This window comes from Vidua macroura, chromosome 8 (genome assembly GCF_024509145.1).
Source record: "Vidua macroura isolate BioBank_ID:100142 chromosome 8, ASM2450914v1, whole genome shotgun sequence".
Taxonomy (NCBI): domain Eukaryota; kingdom Metazoa; phylum Chordata; class Aves; order Passeriformes; family Viduidae; genus Vidua; species Vidua macroura.
Window position 1 is genome coordinate 22,721,322 of NC_071578.1, and position 19,620 is coordinate 22,740,941.

Genomic DNA, 19,620 nt, shown 5'->3' on the forward strand with positions numbered 1-19,620 from the left:
TTTGTGCTGATGAGTATCAGGGCTGTAGGTACATAAGAAAACAGCTTCATACCTTAGTTACTCTATGGCCAGGTTTGATTTAAGTGTTTTTGACAGCAAGTGGTGCCATCTAGGAGCCAAGCCCCTAAAAATATTAGTAGGTGGTGACATATATGTATAGATATAAATATTCATGTCCAAATGCACACACATATATCCATACATGTCTATGTATGGATAAATGCCTCTTTTGTGATATGGAACCTTGTGCAGGAAGCAGACACATGATTTAACCCATGATGAAGAATTACCAATTCCATCTTAAAAGGAGTACCTGTTTATGGTGCACTGTATGACTGTCCATCACTTCCTCTTATTCTCCTTCAGTAATTAAAAGTCAAGCTTACTAATTAGTGCCTTGCACCAAGAAGGGATAAGGTGAAGGAGTTAGATCTGAAGTAGACATCTGCATATAGATATACTGACACAGAGTAGTCCTTTCATTGAACTGTTGAAGACAGGCATCACAGTTTTTGTGGCACATAAACTCCCTTCCCCAGTGAGAGAGGCTAAGGATGGTCTTGATAAGTGGACTCAGTGAGAGCTGGACCATTTTGTTTTACTGACATTGATGCAGAGCCAGTTTCTTACATAGCTCTCCACAGTCCTGCACAGTTACTCTCATGCACTGTTTCTCCTCCTCCCCCAAAATCACTCTTATTTGCTTACAGAGCAATCTGTGTAGCCATTTTATATCAGCTTCTTTGTGTTAGGACCAATTGACTATTTGTACTTTTGGGGGTTTCTCAGATGCTTAACTGATTCTTTTCCAGAGTTCTGCTCCTCTTCTTTCCTTTCCATTCTTCAGAATCAAGCAAGGTTTATAAAACTGTGATTGATTACAAATCACTGTGGTGATACTGCTGCACAGAAGATTACTGATGTCAACCTTAATGACAAGATTATTTTATAGCAGAATGCCAGCCACATGCACATAGTGTTACAGATTCCAAAGGCTGTTTTTTCTTAAGCCTAAAACCATACCGTTGCATGTAGGATGATACCAAATTCCATGCAATGGAAACATAGTCCAAAACGTGCAGATAAATTGTAAATGTACTCATCATGAGAAAGTAGAAAATCTTGGGCTGCTTAGTAAAATTATCAATCCATCTTAACCTGACCTATCAGAGCTAAAGGTGATATGAAATGGTCACCAATGTAAAGTAGCTAAATTAAACCAGACTTTATCTGTATTTGACTACACAGCTGGTGTTAGGGTGCCATTTGCTGCTGGTGCAGAATGACTCATTTGTAGTACCACAGCATGCTCCATTGCAGCTGATATTGTTATTAGCAAGGAGCTGATTCTGGAGTGTAAGCAAGAGAGAAAGGCTGTTGGGTTAGTCTTCAGTCAAAGTATTAATTGTATTGGTTTCATGAATGCAGTAATATTTATGACTTGGTGATACAAGTTACAAACTTTTCTAGAAGAGAAAAAAGAAAACACAGCAATATCTCCTTCTTTTAGAACACAAATACATAAATTTTAATCTGAGAAAAATACAAAATGAAACCATGTACAAGTTATGTACAAACCCTTTTTACAGGACGATATATTTTTCGCTGGATATTACATATGACAAAGTCAGGTAGATCATTTCTGAGCACCAGCATTTGTTCTCTCTCACCAACCCATGATGTTAAAAGTAAAGTGATGAAGTCGTACTCCTTTTTCTTGATGAACTTTTAAGTTAAGATGCTAGCTGGTTCTCAGTGTACCCCCTCGCCATCTCCCCTTCCAAATTATAACTAATGCAGACATGTGAAACAATCAAAAGATATTGTATATATGGATTTGTATGTGTGTGTTTTTTCTGAAGGAAGAAAGTGGTTTCATCAGTTTTGAACTCTACAGAAATGTGAAAATTAATATATTTTTCCCTTTTTTTTTCTTTTTTTTTTCTTTTTTTCTTGCCAGAGGTTAGAGCATTTGCATTGGCTAAGCATGTGTGTCCCAAGCTATGGGACCATGGCAGAAGCAGAATTTGTTTTAACTGCTTGAGATAACTTCTGCTGACATTCTTATTTGGTTCCTACTGGTTATTGTCCAGTCAACAAAATGCTCATATGCCACATTTTTTTGTTTCTGAATAATCTATGGATTTTATTAGATGTATTCAACTGCCTATATGCTATTTTCTGGGTTGTTTGTTTTTTTTTTTTTTTCACTTTATAGAAATCTTTAAAATGCATTGACTGAAGCAGTAAGAAACCTTGTCTCAACATCATCAAGGTTCTAATTAGATGCAGCTTTACTGTTTAGCTTCCTAAGTTAGATATTGCTCTAAATTAGACCCAAAGTAATAAAAGAAATATCTTCTATTTAATATTTTCTTCATTTTCCCTACCCCTTCTCCTTTTGGCAGTTACCAGTAACACACCACCGTGCAGAGCAGATACCTCAAAGCAGCAGTCTTTGCTACTGGCTCCAGTGGAATTTGCCTGGTCATACAGACTGCTGCTCAGAGGCTGCACAGCCTCAACATGGCTGCATGCTCTGGAGCAGAGAGAACCTGTGCAGAATAGATACATTACTGACAGAAATATAGCTCTGATAAATGCTGGCACAGACTTATCAATACTATAGGCCCACATACCATCCTGGGCAGTGACTACAGCAGAAGAGCTACTGCATCCCTTTCACTATGTCAGATGGGGCTGTAACCCACACCCACTACTATTGCTCAGCATGAAAATACTATAAATGCAATATTAGGAGACCTGGTGTGCATATATAATGACTTTTAAAAAAAACTATTTCTCTTAAGCCTGTGATTATTCAAGAACCTTTAGAATTAAAAAAAAAAAAATTAAAATTAAAAAGGTGCATGTTTGTATGTTGGTGATTTCAGTGGTTCAGATGGCACAGAAAAGAAAAAGACAGAAGGATTAGAAAGAGTTCTCCTTTCCTCTGATTTTTTTTGTGAATTTGCCATTGACTTTGACAGATATTCCCAGGCTAATCCACTATAACACTGGGAACAGATTTCTGTTTTCACTTTGTCCTGTTCATCACCTTTCACACACTTGGTTATTTTGTTTAATCACATTCAAGACTAGAAATGAAAGGTGAGACACACACTTCTTTTGGTGCTGAAGAAATTCACAATGATAACAGCTGTAAAAACAAAACACACACACACACACACACACACACACACACACTGACCTCAATATGTGTTCATTTCAAATACATTGGATCCAGGAGCCCTTAGGAATCAACTTCTTAAAACCATTTAAGCACCTGCTCTGTGTTTCAGTTTGTGCCCATGTGAGTCAGCTAGTCCAGGGCAGTTGTTAACATTTTTGTGGATTGGCCAGTGAGTGGCCAAGCAGTGAAAACCCACAAATTATTAGCCATTTGTAAATTATTGCTTTTTTTTTTTTTTTTGTCATGTATGTTTATTCATCAGTTTATGCAACCAATTAACCAATTATTTCAGTAGTTGTTAGCTGTCGTTTAGACACACACACACCCAACAAAACCTGAATGAGAACACACTATTTTACTTTCTCCTTCTCCTTCTACTACATTTAGAGTTCAATAAATGCAAAGTCTTCCTTTGCAGGTCAAAAATAGCCAACTTCATCCACCACCACCCAACAATGCATAATAAAAGGCTAAATGCTTTTTCAGTGTCTCCTATACCTTGCTTGCAAACTACATTTGCCCTTTCCTGCCTTTGGCTGAGGCCACTTAGGTCTTTTCACATCCAGTTGACCATGCCTGGCCCAGATCAAGGGGTTTGTATTTTCTGTCCCATGTATTCCCTACTGTTGGGCCATCGATGCTGATTTGAAAGACAAGGTGTTAAAATGCCAGTGACAGTTTTAGAATGCTTTCTAAAAGTACAAGAAAATGTTTTAATCATATTTTTCCCAATTAACAAATACATCATACACTTAATTTTAGAAGGAACTACACAATCACATTGAGGTGTTAAAATTTGCATTTAGACTATGAGTATCTTCTTTTCTTTATACCTTAACTTTTGCTGTGCTTGGCACTTGCCACCAAATCTATCAGATTATTCTTTCACCTTAAAGCTATGGGCTTCAGGGGACAAATTAAAATAATAGCCATGAAACAGAGAGAGCCAGCAGACTTTCTGGCAGTGTGGGAGCAAACAAGTCCAGGGGTGTGAGGAGGGCCAAGACCACAGCCCAGCTGCAGCAGTGGGAGAAGGCTCTGCAGCATAATCTCAGTGCATCTCTCATAAAAATAACCAGGATGGCTGCATTTTGGTCAAACAGGTGGAAATAGCAGAAAAATTCTTCCATGTGCTACTCTGCAAGTCATATTTTCTTCTTTTTTGTGCCTTTCTTCACCCCACTTCATGGAAAATAAAAATGATGACACCTCCTTGTGATGAGTCTATTAAATACATGCACAACCCTATAGATATGTGTGTGTCTGTACCCACATATACGTATGTGTGCATATGTGTACCCACATATATATGTGTGTGCATGTGTGGACATTTATATATGCAAACACACACACACAGACACACTATTTATCCAACACATGAGTTACCAAAAAACATTCTGTAGCCTGTAACAGTAGTGCATGCAATTAATGCCAAAAAAAAAACCAAAAAAAACACCAAAAACAAAACCAAAAAACCTGGAAATCCTCCCCACCCCACATTTTTTTTTAATCTTTGCATTCTGAGACAGGGATAAAAGATATTGATAATGACCAAGAACTTATTTCTGTATCAGTCATCTTGTGGTCTGTCAGCTGTCGCTCAGATCCCTTTCCCAGCCTTTTCCCAGCTTTGATGTAACTTCATATATCCATTTATTGGTGCTGGCCTTATTGTAATTTTTAATGGCTGAATACCAAAGATTCCAACAGGTTTTCTATCTGTTCCTCTATCTAATTTCCAGACACCAGTCCTCCATCTCTGATTATCAAAATTATCAAAAAGGAGTAAGAAAATATCACTGATTTTAGCTTTTCTGTAAATAGGAAATGTATACCCATAACTCCACCTGTTTCTCTCTGTGTTGTTTGCTTCTATGGGTGTCATTCTATCAACCATTGCATATGGAGCTCTCTGTGCCAGAAGAGCTCATGAGTGTGTTCAGGTCTTGTCCTTTATTTATAAACAATAGCAGGGGGTTTTGGGGTGTGACAGTTGAACTGGACAGAGACACACACAGACCTTAGCAATGTAGGGGTGCTGTATTTGATTCATTAGTCTGTTTTATCCAGTGAATGTTCACTTCTGAAGGAAGGACACTCAGAAGTGGCACTGTGCATTATAAGATATGATATAATGTTCTATTCCCCTATAGTAAACACCAGTCTTCTCAGGAAAAAGAAATTAAAATTCATATGTATTTGATGAGGTTGAACACAAGTTCTCCTGTACTCATGACCAGCTTTTTTCATTCTAGTTGTAATATGAATGCAGTTCATAAATGAAAAAGGAGCACTGACTTCAAAGAAAAGGCTTAACATGACCCAATGCAGAAACTGGATGTAAATTATAACGTGTCACTAGCTGAAGCGGCATATGTCGGAAGAACTCACTGGAATTATCTTCTCTTTTGGGGACTGTGAAATGCATTAAACATGCATCTAAATAATAATGAAAAACTCTTGTATTGTTTTGTTACTCTGTAGGAGAGTGAAATATTTTAAACAATCCAATTTACAGATACTGTATTAACAATTCTCATTATTTTCTTTAAATAGCTATTCTACAAAATGTAACAACAAAATAGTCACAGTCCAAGAAGTCACTCCAGAATAAAGCCTATTAGGTTTTAGTATGGTTATACTTGTACTGCAGCCAGTGGACAAACATTAAAGCTGAGATAGTTTGGCTTAAATGTTGGATTACATAGTGGACATCATTGTTTTCACAATAAATTCGTCATCTGCTTTGCATTTGTTTGATTCACTGATATTTCTCTAATGATAAAAATACCACAGTATGTTTAATTGTGGTGTTTAACAATTCTGCAAAATTACAAAGCCTAAAGTTAACTTGCACAATGAAAATCTGCTTTTCCTGATGACTGATTTTGTGGTTTTAGTTTTTGTTTCCCTACTATCACAGCCTTTCCTTTTTTTTTTTTTTTTTTTTTTTTTGTTTCCACACAATTGTGTCAGATGTTGCTTATTTGAGATAGAGAGAGTAACTAAATCATTTAGAACATAAATGCTTGGGTGGGTAGATACTGCAGCACAGATATGAAACATCACATTTTTGTCTGATGGTTATAAAGCTTGTCGGCAACTTTGTGAAACTGCTGACACAAAAGGCACCCATCAAAGGCCTTTTGCATGTTATCATAATAAATACATTCATCATTTTTATTATTTTTATTTGGTTATTACTGTACTTTTGTGTGTGGTGTCCCAGCAAACTAAAAATAAATAAAAGGAAAAAAAAAAAAAAGAAAAAAAAAAACACAGAAAAACAACTGCTAAAATATGATGCTGCTTATTGTAGGAATTAACTGAGGAGAGCATGTTGTGAGTTTGTGGAGCTGAAGCTAAACCAGTTTTATCTTGATCTGAATTAATCAAAAGGAGATTCAGTGTGCCCTTTACCAGGGTACGAGCTTTCACCAAAGTGCAAGGATCTGGAGCTAAATCTCTATACATATCAGGAAGAATTTGTACCACCTCAGGCCAATGAAAGGCCATCAGCACTTGTGAAGTAAGGAAGTAACAAAATGTGGTAGATGAGATGGTTTATAACTGATGCTTCTATGCACTATTTTATGCACTCTGGATTAAATCACTGTAATAATGGCAAAACAAGAAGTATTGCCAAGCTTGCCTTCCTGAAATTAGTAACTGCTGATGGCTAATGGGAAGTGAAGTGCAATTGCCAGATTTGCCATTTCTAGCAAGTGCCCCTTAAGCCCATGGCCCTTGGCTGGGGTGGTGACATTCCCTGTGCCTGTGTCACAGCGCGTTCCCGAGGGTGCTGGGTGTGCCACCGTGAGAAGGGGCAGGGCACAGTGTGGGGGTTACTGCACCTTCACACAACTGGTAGTCAAGATGATCTATATATGTTAACAAAACAAAGAATATTTCAGAAGAATGTTACATGTATAAAAATATGACTTTCAACTCTGAAAATAAATAAGTTCAATTTATTAAGAGCTGGTGTCAATGCTGAACAAAATACACACCTTCCAATAAAGAAACATTTTGGTGAAGTGTAGGTTTTTTTTCTTCTTTTTTTTTTTTTTTTTTTGATTTACTAAAATACAAGTTGGACCTTTTTTTTTCTTTTTGCAAATATATCTTTTGTCTCTCTTAATTACATATCCTTATAACTGTGACCATCATTCTCCTTTAAGCCAAAGACTGAGGGTTTGTTGATATTTTTTAATTCTTAGGAGTCTGGCCACATATGCCTTTTTTTAAGGGAAAATACTTAACAATGAAAAAAAAAAAGAAAAAATATATTTTTTTTAATAAATAAAAATAATTTAAAATGCTAGAGGCTATACATGACTAGTTTTGATTATGTTAATTTATAAATGAAATAATTTCCAAAATACGTGGAAGCAATATTAAAGGCAGACAAACAAAGATCTGTCTACTTTATTTTCCCATTAAGCGTGCCCTTCTTAACTTCTCCATCAGTGGTTCAGCAAGTAAGAGGAATAAATGTCACATCACCATTCATGAAGTTTGTCAGGCTTTATAAAAATAGTTCTGGCTTCGAAGGAGTCAACATTCATCTTCAACTTCTCGTATTGGTGGTATCAAGCTGCTTGTCGATTTATATTGATTGATCTGATTGGCCATGTGAGTGCTCATGGGCTTGATTTGAATGTTTCTGGGATAGGCATTATCCGGCTCATCTGTAAACCATTTCTTTTCTGCTAAGGAGCAAAATAGGTAGAGACAAAATAAGGAGGGAAAAATGAAAGTGTTAATTAGTGAAGCACACATACACAGAAACATTAAAAAAAAGAAAAAGGGAGCAATCAGTAAAGTTTATAGAAAAAAGAGATCAATAGAAGGTGACTTTGACTAATTACTAGCAGTACAGTGCATTAGATTAATACATCTGAAAACACTGTTATGAAAGGAGGATGACGCTTGCAGATTTGCTAATGAAGCTAAAGAAAACTGCCAATATGCTAGTTTGCTTGTTGGATGTAAGAGAGCTCTTTTCTTGTGCCCATGCTCAGGTGATTCATTTATTGAAAAAAAATGATACAAATCAAAGTCTAAACTAAGAAGCCAAGGAGAGCAGCTGGGATAAGGGTAATACAGAAAAGAGCATGTGAATCTATACACAGAGGAGCTCCTTAAGAGTCAGAGACTTCTCTGAACCATTTCAGCCTTGGGGTGGTGGCTACTGCTGGCCCAGAAATCATGCAGGAGAACATAAAGAACTTTCTGCAGTCAGTGTTAGAATAAACAGAACTTGTATTCCTGCTGCTGGACAGCAGCCTTGCTGCACAGGGTGGGCATTATAACCCTATTCTGAAACACACGTGCTGGTGCACTACTGAACTCTAGGGTTTAAAATGGGGTGAGGAACACAGCAGACACTGCAGGTGACTGTGGTAGGGGTCCAGCTAATCCTGAATGGATCAGTCGTGATAGGTGACAGCAAGGCAAAGGAAGTAAGGATTTAAACAAAAATTAGAGAGGGAGCTCTTTCTTTTCTATCCTTGAGCAATGCCTGTTTCCATTAACACAGAAGGAATTTTATGGTGTGGCTTTAAGGTGGGTTGGGAGCAATATGGGAGGGTGCTGAGAGGCCGCAGCATTGCAGCCCTTTCCCAGCTGTTCATCATTGTAACCACTATGTTGCACTGCTCCATTGCAGGTATGGACAAAAGCTTCAAAAATTCACAAAAGGAAAAAAAAAATAATCCTTAAACCCTTTAGAAAGCAATTTCTGCTGTAATTTCTCAATGACAGGTATGCAACCTTACAAGATAACTTTATTCCAAGACTTGGGAACTCCTGATCTAGAGAGGGGCTAATGGCCATTAGGTGCACTCGTGCCTTGACAAGCGTTTGTGAACAGAGGTCTGTCTCCATTTTTTTTCCTCCTTCCCCAGATTCCAGAGGTGAGTGGGCAGAGCAGTGGACACTTATGGTTCTGGGCATTTTATTATTACAAGGTTCAAAGTGTGTTGCACCAGAGCTGCTACTCTAACACGTATGCACTACTTCTCATTCCAATGGGGAATCCAAAATGCTGCAGAAGCTTTAGTGCCTCACTTACATAATATAAACTGCTACTTTCTACTTTCTAACTTTCTAACCCCTGAAATGCCACACTATCTGGAATCAGGACAGGAGCGGAAGGAATGCTCAGTTTTTAATACATAAATTATTTAAAATTAGCAAAGCGAAATTCACCTTAGAAACCCAAAGACTGAGCAAAAAGCTCAGGAGGTAAAGGAGAGAAAAGAAATTGAAAGACTGAGAAGAATAGAGAACAAATACCTGGACATAAGTGCATAAAAATAAACAAAGACCTTTGGAGTCTCAAGAAGTAGCTTAATTTCCAGAATTACTGGACTTTCAGTCACTTTCATGAATAACAAATTAAACCACTTACACTTTGTATGTATTTTTAGAATTTACAAGCCAAACCCCCATTCCCCATTAAAACCTTTGCTATGTGTTCTTACACATTTTCAAAAATTAGATCAAACCCAGAAATTGTATTACTTATTAGTGGCTTATTACTGAAGGGAAGTGGAACTACTGTATTGTTTTTCTTGTCCTTTTCTAAAATGCTTTTCACTTGTGTTTAAAAATAACCTACTCATTTGTGACCAGACTAATTCCCTGCCCCCTTAAAGATGCCTGAGTCTGAATGATGTTCAATCTCCCATCTCCCTCTCTCTCACCTATTATAATTAAGTTCCCTTTGATTTGAACAGATTGGACGATAGGAATTCATAATGTTACATCCTGCACACTGAAGCTAACTGATTAAGTGCTTTAAATTATTCTTCCTGACAGAATGATAAAGTTACAATCTGTTCAGAGATGATCTACAGCTTGCCAGACTCCTACCGTTTCTTTCTACATTCATTTATCTTTTTGTCAAGCAGTTAAAAAAAAAAAAAAAGCCTCAATTCCATAGATCTTTTAAAGTAATCAGAACATCTGAATTATTAATGAGACTTTAAGGGAATGATTCCTGATGGGGGCCAGTTTAAGAAAGGTTGTAGGAAAAAGTAGTCTGGGAATGTGTACACATCAAAATAATTTCAGCTCCATTTAAAAAACCATTTAGTTCAAGTGTGACACATGAACCATTATGCATTTGTGGAAACCAATTTTATGTGATCTACGATTAAACTAACCTTTCAGAGAGGTGTAAAGTGTGATGGTTATCATGTTTTAAAAGCCTTGTGAGATCACATAAACAATTTCAAACTAACAGTTTTCTAATGGTTTGTGTTTAAAATGATTTTGAGGCAAGTTAAGCACCGTGAACTTTCATTGCTACCTTCTTTTTTTAACACATGGTGCAAAAACTTTCCTTACAAACAGAACTTTGTGCAAGTTAATTCAATGTTGTAGCAAGTAAGGGGAGACTTGTGTGATTGCTAAGAATCAGAATTGTTCTGTGTTTCTCAGCAGACAGTGTAAAGCACTTCAAAATACCCTGCTTTCCCTAAAATTTTCAAAATAAGCTATTTATTTATGTGTTAAATTTACAACAGAACTCCTATATAGGGAGCTGTTCTTTAAAAAGAAACTACCCAGTCTCTTTTTGCCTTTACCTGGCAAGTAATACATACAGAACATTAATAATAAAGGTAGAAGCGGGTAGATTTTTATGTCTTTTGCTGTTCAGATTTCTTTTTGCCAGTGCTGAAACCTTGACCCAAGCATTATCATTCTCCAGCACACAATGCTTAGATCCAGCTTTATACCTTTCCTGCTCCTCTCCTCTGTTAAAATTATCTTTGACCACATAACAATGAATCTCCTGTGCAAACTCATTGACCTCTTTACTTACCTTTGAAATGTGAGCTTAGCACTCCTGATCTTTACTCCTGGCCACTATGATATTCTGCTCCCAATCACTAAATGTCCTTCTTGAAGCCCCTACACAATTTTCAGTCTTTTATTCTATGCTTACACTCTGATTTTGGTATGTCTTCCAGAGTCTTAGCACAGATTTTTATCTTTAATATTTACTCTTTCATTAAGAACAGTTCAGAAACCCCCTTTTAAAAGTCTTTGTATATTGCTATAGTCACCAAGCATTTTTAAGTTCTCTGTCACATTGAGTCTGTTTCTCTCCCTTTTGGAATATGCATATTGATCCTTACCAGAAATGTTTCTACATTATAGTGACATGAGGCATGGTTTTTTATTTTATTTTTTAGGAGCTGCTAAAAAAGTCCCTGATCTTCCTACGCTATTTGACAGGCTTCTTTTTGACAGCATCACCTAAGAGATGTTGGAACAGCTAAGTAACTGAATGCATCAGAAAGCAGAAAACACTTACTTTCCTCTCAAACATCTATGTTTGTAATGAGCTACCAGCATCAGTGCATCCATGAAGATTCAAGAGGCCTAATGCTCTTATTGCAAATAAATAAAAATCAATTAATTAATTAATTAATTTTAGTGTAACACTCTTCCCCGTAGCATAAAAAAAGGACATAAATAATCAAAGTAAAAAGATCAAAATACCGTTTTCTTCAACTTGTATCAGATTGCAGCAATTCTCTCCAACAGATTTATTGTACTGGCGCTTTAAAATTTCTATCATTAATTTTGAACTGAGTAGCAACTTAGAGCAAATGTCACTGTGAAACACCCTCTCTTCTAAGCAGAGGCAAAGAAAATACTACCCAAACATAAGACAAAGGTTTTACTATATTTGTATTCTCACCATAATCCCAGGTTACCTTTCAACTGTTTAAAACATGAATTTTTTTGTCTTCTGTGACACTTGCAGTTTCAAATTTGTTTGCATGTATGTGTTTTTGTGTCTCCTCCCTGCATGTAACCATCTTGTTCATAACTAAGCTGAAAAGTTTTCCATGTAATTTGTTCCTGCATGAGAAAGAAAAGTAATGAAAGTTTCTCCACCCACCTGCTCAGCAATTCTTTGTTTGGCAGATGAATATTTTATATGTAGCAGGCAGCAAGAAATTTTCAGGGAAAGAAAGAATAAACAATTTTTTCTATGAAAAACTTTACTTTGCTCCAGGGCAACTAAAGTTTTGTGACAATGTTCTGGACTTGTTCTTGATTTTTTTATTGTTTAAACTACCAAAATTCTTAGTTTTGACAATGGGAGTTTCACTGGAAAATGTCTGACTCTTTCTGTTTAGGTCAATAGAAGCCCTCGCCAAGAACCTGCAGGTTTGCTAGACATGGTTTTGTGTCAACACTTAAGCTCACTAAGGACTTGTTTTCCAATTCCGAAACCATGCTGGGACTGATACAAATGGCAGTACCTTCATTTAAAAACCTAAAACATGACCTCCTGACATTGGTGATACTTCTTCACTTTCAAGAACTAACCATTCTACTATGGTTGTCTGACCTGGGATAAAACAGGAGATTTGCTCTTACTTTTCAATATAAACACCAACATAACGTTGATTTAAGCATTTCTCTGCTTATAATGCCCAACCTCCTTTAGTATATCTATATCAGAAAAACCTTCATCATTATAATAAACTATTTGATCAATCTGACTATAGTCAGCAGTGGAAATTATACGCAATACTACTAAAAGTCAAAAGTTTTAGAATTCTAACTTCAGGATAGAGGACAGAGGTGGAGTAGACTTCAATGTAATTTGAAGAATTCAGATTTGCACCCATATTAGATATTCCTCTTCTGCTGTTCACAATGTAAGCAAGTTACTTCTCTAATGTATGCTGTTTATATTTTTCTATTTGAGCTGCACTGTTATACAAATACTATTTTTTTGGATAAAAATCATTATGTTGCATGTGACAAGTGCCTTCATATTAACACCCTTCCTTTCTCCGCTAAATGGAAAACAGATAAAACATTAATGGAAACGCATTTTGGTGTCAAAGCCATTAACATTCTTCCAAAATGTGTAACTGCTCTCAACTATCTTCAATCAATTCTGCTGACATAAAAAGATGCTCATGTACATACATGGGGAATAAGAGACTAAGGAGGGGAAGGTAGGAAAGAAACTGGAATGAGGAATGGGAAATTAAAGTAATGTCTGCACCACGACAGGCATCTTCATTGAGCAGGAACCTGGGTGTTTACAAAAGGACACGTGCAATTAGAAAGGCAAGCAGATGAGAAGATAAAAAAACAAAACAGGGTTGAGAAACAGTAGCAGCAGCAGCAGCAGCAGCAGCAGCCAGTTTTACCTCTGGTTTGGTGGGAAAAAAAAGGCAAAAGAAAACCAACAAAACAATCAACCAAACAAACAAACCAATAACTGAATAAAGTTTGTAACTATTTTTTTTTAATTTCACAAGTTTTCACAAGGACAAAGTTATAGAGGGAAACCCACAGCAGTTGCTAGGTCATGCAGAACCATTAATTTTCATACCTTGGCCCATTCTATTCATCCTTGTTGCACTTTAGAAAAAGAAGTAAGCTATGTAAGTTTTACAATGCTTTTAAACTGTCATATTTCTGGTTGAGCACTTTAACTGGCACATCCTTGTTGCAATAAATATTCTGAGGGCAAAACATGATAACTTTCAACTTTCTTTGCAAAAAGGAACACATGAATTTTTCTTTATGATGAAGAGCAACTGTAATAGTCTCATTTGTAGGGGTGCAGCCATAATTTGCAATGTATTCCACTGATTGGACTTACAGCTGCGTTGGAATGCACACTCACACATATAGACTGTATTCCAATCATTATGCTTAGCACTGCACAGTGGCCCACTTCTCTGTAGCCCACTTACATGGTTCCAGATTTTGTCAGTAAAAGTGCTTGGCTTTATTGTCAATTCACACAGCAAGCAAATCTTCAAAATTATCATGCTTGGGGAAGGGGAAGGTAGAAGACAAAACTAACCATAAAAGCACCTTGATTGGGTTGGCAGTTACAATGCTAATCATTCCAAACCTAAATATTTTTTTCTGTCTGCATGCTTTCTTGCTGGATAGCCAGGGAAGAGGGTATGTGTTTCTGCCCTCCCTACCCTCGGAAACCCTCTGCAAACCTAGAGCTAGCTGTATATTTCAAAATATACATTGGCTTCTAAAGTTTAAAACAAGAAAAAAAAAAAAAAGTAAAAGCAAGCCTGAAGCATCATTCCTATGGCTGTCTAGGGCAGGCTCCTTTCCACTTCTTTATTTAGTTCCCTGCCCCAACTTTTTTTGGCTACATGTGTCGTTGGTGACAATTTGCAAGAACTAAATTCTGGCAAGTGCATGGAACACAACGCCTCAGCACTGTGAATATTTCCAACCCAGCCCTCTTGTTCTCCTCATTAACAGTCTGGGGCACAGCACCTTTTCTCCCCAAATGGGAGAGATTTAAAGGCACTCAGTTGCCTTCCCATATTCCTGCCTACTGGCATGCACCTGTTGAAAAAAAAAAAACAGGTAGAACATGCAGCAAGATTTCTGGAGCTTCTTCACATATTAGGACTCTGTTGGAAGATTTATACCAACACTAACTTTGAAAAGTTAAACTACCATCTGGGGAAAGGAACAAAGTCCCTTGAGATCTGATATGTAAGCATAGAAAAATGCTTGCTCTTTTCTGAGCATTATTTATTCTGTACATAAGGTGACTAATTCACCTTTTAAAGACATAAAAGTCCCAAGAAGGCAGTTTTTAATGACTTACATCCAATATTTATGATACATATGGCTTTTTATCCCAAATGTCAAAAGTGAAAGAAAATATAGCTATTCATGTGGCAATATAAATAGACAGAATAATAATTTAATATGCAATTAGACTCTTTCTAAACTTAAATTAAACCATTGGAGTTGTAAAACTTCATGCCCCGATAATTTCAGTGTTAAAGGGAAAATACACCATCTCCAAAAGACTAATACTTTAGAGAAAGTTCTTAAACAAGCAGAAAAGTCCCTGATATTGCTTTGGTATAAAGCAGATGTCTAGCAATAATCTATACAAGGAGTGTAAGCCCTATATAATATAAGCTTTGAGAGTGAAAAATCAGCAGGGATTTTTTTTTTTTTTTTTTGGCATGGTTTTTGTTCTGTTTTTTTTCAATAGGAGAGTTTTGTAAGCTTCAAATAAATGTATGAGCTCCTGTAAATATGAGTATTAAAAAAACCTACTGCAACATACATCAACACTTCTGCACTAAATGACTTTCTTTGTGTAACTCTGACATCAAGAGCAAGTGTTCACGTTAAATATACTCCATTTTTGGATATGTAAAGTAACTGCAGTGAGTTATTTATGTTTTGAGTGTGCCTATGGGTTTGGAATTCCTTTTTTATTCTCCCCTAGCATCATAAATAACTTTTGGTCCGTCTGCTTTGTTGCTGTTGTGCTTAAGGGTTTTATGGTGGTGAAATAAAAATGACAATCACATGCACACTGTCATACATATGCAAAATATGTGTACAAAAAGGGAGAACTCCATGGGAAAACAGGGAACATTACTGCTGGAAACATTAACTGGGGAGAATGGGTGGTGAATGCAAGTTTCACACACAGTGGGAGTAGGTACACATATCAAAGTCTATCTTCCTGCACATACTTCTGTTTGTCCCGGGAATCCCTGCTCTTGGTGCGGTTCGGTCGGTTTGCTGTTGAGGGGATAGAGTGAACTGATGAGCTCTTCTTGCTGGAAGAGTAGGAGGAATGGGAGGAATGAGAAAGGCTGGCTCGGGACTGGCCAGCGTTGTGGTCAAATTGCATCAGACAGAAGATCAAGTCCGTCGGCACAAGCTCAAATTCATATGGTGGGTTTGTGATAACATAACTGGAAAGGAAGGAAGACAGAAAAAAAGAAAGAAAAAGAAAATAGGTTTAGATTCATACTAAAAAATTTCTTCTAGATTTGTTGAGCTCAGGAACACTTAGCCCAATTTTTGCATTTCTGTTTGTACCTAATTTTAGCTCACAAAATTCCCGATATAGTTTTTGGACCTTTTTAAGTCAGCTGTCATTTTTTTTATGTTTTCTGTCAGACAGACATAATGCCTGAGAATGATGTTCTTCAAGTGAATCACATAATGAAATTTCAGAGAAACCACCATACAAAATCATGCTCCTTTCTCTGGCTGAACCATAATGCAATGATTCTAGCAAATATAGTTATATGTTGACAAAAACCAGTAACATATCCACCACAAATGGTATTTAAAAGAATGGCTGAAAAACAGAGAGAGGAGGATTTTACATGCAGCTTATTTAAATACATATAACATTTAAATACATATTTACATAGTTATTAAATATTTAAATGCAGTCAATAGAACAAAGGATATAATTATTGGTTTGGATTGTGACTGTAGTTGAAACAAGTTAAGGAAAATACATCAATAACTCTGTAGCAAGGTTAATTTTGTTCATTCACTCCACATGTACATTCATGGCCTCAAAGAGCATCTATAAAGAGAAATCTGCACATCTGAGAATCCAACATTGCTCAGCATAAATCCCAGGCCTGAAATAAAAACTTCCTCAATTTCAAGAATCCTCACCTTCACCTAATGGCCTTTTAGGGTATGAAGGACTTATAGAGCAGCTGCTAAATTTTTTCATGCATGTGAAAAACAGACTTGAGCAAGGCAATTGGCATTTTGTGTCCAAGCAAGAAAGGAGTAAAAATTGAACACGAAGCTCATGATTTCTTTTCAAATTAATGCAATGCTCATAAAAAATCTGCCTAGCTCCTTCAGGGACAGAAGTCCCTTATTAATTCAACAAATAATCCCAAGTCTAGCAACTACAGTGTAAATCTAAACTGCAACTCAATTTTTCAACCCAATTTGTTCAAATTCTTACAGAAGAAGGTGCTTTGGTGGGCTGCAGTGCTGTTTATTGCCATGTTCACCCAATAATGATGCTTTCTGTTGAGCATGAAACAGTAACAGATGGTAGATTTGTGATACTTCTGGTATGGGTCTGTGTGTGTATTTCTAGGAAGCAGTTAATTAAGACACATTTCAAGCAAGCTGCTAAATGGCCTTCAGTTTGCAAAGATGGAAATGTGTCTGCTCTATTTAAAGCACTAAGGTCAGGCTTGGTGCTACTGAAGTAAAAATGTAGTCTACCAAGAGAAGGGTTTCCATTTACTGGAAGAAATTATGCTTAGACACAGATGGTACTGATGGGAAGCCCATAGGACTATTTTTTGAGCATTCAGAAAAAAGACTAGCTACTGTAATTTAAATTATTATCCCACAGCTTAAAGTTGATTGATATCAGGGAACTGAAGTCCTTTCCTTGCAGGCAAACAGTGGATCATCATAGAGCAAACAGGATAAAGATACAATCTGAAAATTTAATTTAAAAATTCTGAATAAAATTAGCTGACAACTTATGATTTAAAGTCAGATCGAATCATGGTGAAATCCTCAAAGAGGATTGGGGAAAAGTTACACAAAAATGGAGCAAGCTCTTTTTTGTATTTATTACAGGCATTGGGCTTTTCCTTGCTGAGAAGACTGAAGAGCAGTGAAGCAGAGATGTTCTAAAAGACCAGACTCACCGTTTAGTGCATTGGCTGGGAGTACTTAGATGTGCATCCCTTAATCGATAAATTCCAAAGCAAAGCATATTGTATGTTTTCAGTGCTTTACAAAACAGATCTCCATAACAACCTCCATCCTAGAGGAAAGAGAGAAGATTAAAAATAAAAAAAGAGAACAGTGCATTTTTTTTCTTTCTTTGCTCTGTAAACACAATGTCAGGGAAGAGGTCGTTCAGCATGAACTTATAAAAAGAGGGACAATGTATAGACAGTCTGTTGTTTGTCTCAAATGAGAGCCTTTTACCCAAGGAAATGAATAATCTAAATATTTTATTTCAAATAAGTAACTATGTAAAAGTGATGATTGTTATTTTGGAGAGCCTTGGTCCATGAAATAATGGCAAATTGGAAAGAGTGAGTGATTTGCTTTAAGCTGGAAATCTAAATTTTGGTACCAGACAATGAATATTCTACAAATTACATTAACTATGGTATTAAAATTGTTCGTATCTTTGACCCTTTCTTGACAGCAGCCAAACTGTCATCCAGACAAAAACAAATTCACGAGGAGCACAATAGAAATTAGAGTTCAACGGGTTTAAAAGGATAATAAAATATCTGCTGCTGTCAAATAATGACTAAATGTATGATTATCAAAAAATAAGTTTGGATTTGCTTATTTGTATATCCAAATAGTGATTCTCAAGTAATCATGAGAGTTAATGCATTCTGCCTTTACAGACGTAGTGCAACTGAGGTTCTGGTGAAACAGCATTCAAAAGATTGGGGTTGCTTACTTTATTTGTGGAAATGTTAAGCTGCATGCCAAAGTGTTTTGATGAGCTGCTAGTCTCAGCTACAACTGGACTGCTACATCAACTGAAAGGCTGTAGGCTTCTATCTTTGCACTCCTGCCCTAATCCTTATACTGGGATTCTCTGTAATTTCTGTGAAGAAGGTCATTCCATTCTTTTTGGACAGGGCTGGTGAACACAGGGTTAATTTAAGAAACACCAAATCCTACATCATGATTAAAGCAGAGTGGGTGCTTTGGGATTACCTCAAGATTTCAAAATGTGGTCCAGAAAACATTTCTAGATACTTTATTTTTATATAATACACTCTGTTTAAAAGATCATTAATTTATTTATTTGGTTTGGGGCTTTAAAATTTTTTTGCTTGTTTTTTGACTTCACCCTTAGAACAGTGCAGTCAAATTATCAGAAAATTATCACTTAATAAGAATTTTAGTTCATCCAAAACCAGCAGAAACCAAACCTTAGCACTTTGGTTTCAAGCTAATAGGCAGATTTTAAAAACTGGAAACTCTGTGAAAACACTAAATAAGCTTATCAAAACCCAAAAAAGGTATATCTATACATATTGAGTATATTTAGAATTCATTATTGCTATAATGGTTATATCATCCAAATCAGCTTATCTGTCTCTTTAGCTGACAATGAAGACCCACAGGGTTTTCTGTATGAAATATGCAGACAAGGATCCTAGATAGTCATACAGCTTCTTAAAAAGGTAAAAAGCAAACCTGGCACTCTGTGCTATAAATTTTTAAACAATCCAAAAGCTCTATTAAATTTAATAATAGAAATTATATGCTTATTGAGATAGATTTTTCACTCGGTCTGAGAGAACGCTAATAGAGCACAGACCAGCCTTGGTCCTGCATTTCCTTCATGATCTTACCCCTAGGTCTGCAAATGGCCCATCATACAAAGCCAGCTGAGCAACTCGACACCTGTCCCTGTTTGCAAGTGTCTGGGGCGTGCTGTAACCTCCTCTCAATGCATTTTCCTCAGCAATCAGTGCTTCCAGCTCTGGTGTGGCTCCTCCTGTTACCAATGTCCGTATCAGTGTGAGGATATTGTCATTGAAGTATGTCTGCAGAGATAAAAGAAAGCTCTTTAAGCAAACACCATTAAAGTCACAACTGAA

At 36.5% G+C, this 19,620-nt stretch overlaps 1 protein-coding gene across 8 annotated transcripts in view; it reads right to left on the reverse strand.

The window, feature by feature from the left end:
• Window positions 1–6,715: 6,715 nt before the first annotated feature.
• Window positions 6,716–19,620, reverse strand: part of KCNMA1 (potassium calcium-activated channel subfamily M alpha 1) — a 426,357-nt gene continuing 413,452 nt past the window's right edge. For 2 of the 8 annotated variants that reach the window (XM_053983344.1, XM_053983342.1), the window contains 5 exons: window positions 19,372–19,566; window positions 17,686–17,804; window positions 15,727–15,951; window positions 13,575–13,603; window positions 6,716–7,902 (listed from right to left, as the gene is read on the reverse strand). In XM_053983344.1, the coding sequence (XP_053839319.1) occupies window positions 7,751–7,902; window positions 13,575–13,603; window positions 15,727–15,951; window positions 17,686–17,804; window positions 19,372–19,566 (720 nt within the window). In that variant the 3' untranslated portion in view covers window positions 6,716–7,750. Of the gene's footprint in view, window positions 7,906–13,574; window positions 13,604–15,209; window positions 15,952–17,685; window positions 17,805–19,371; window positions 19,567–19,620 lie in introns of those variants that run through there. The other 6 variants (XM_053983349.1, XM_053983347.1, XM_053983348.1 and 3 more) reach the window with 4 other exon arrangements.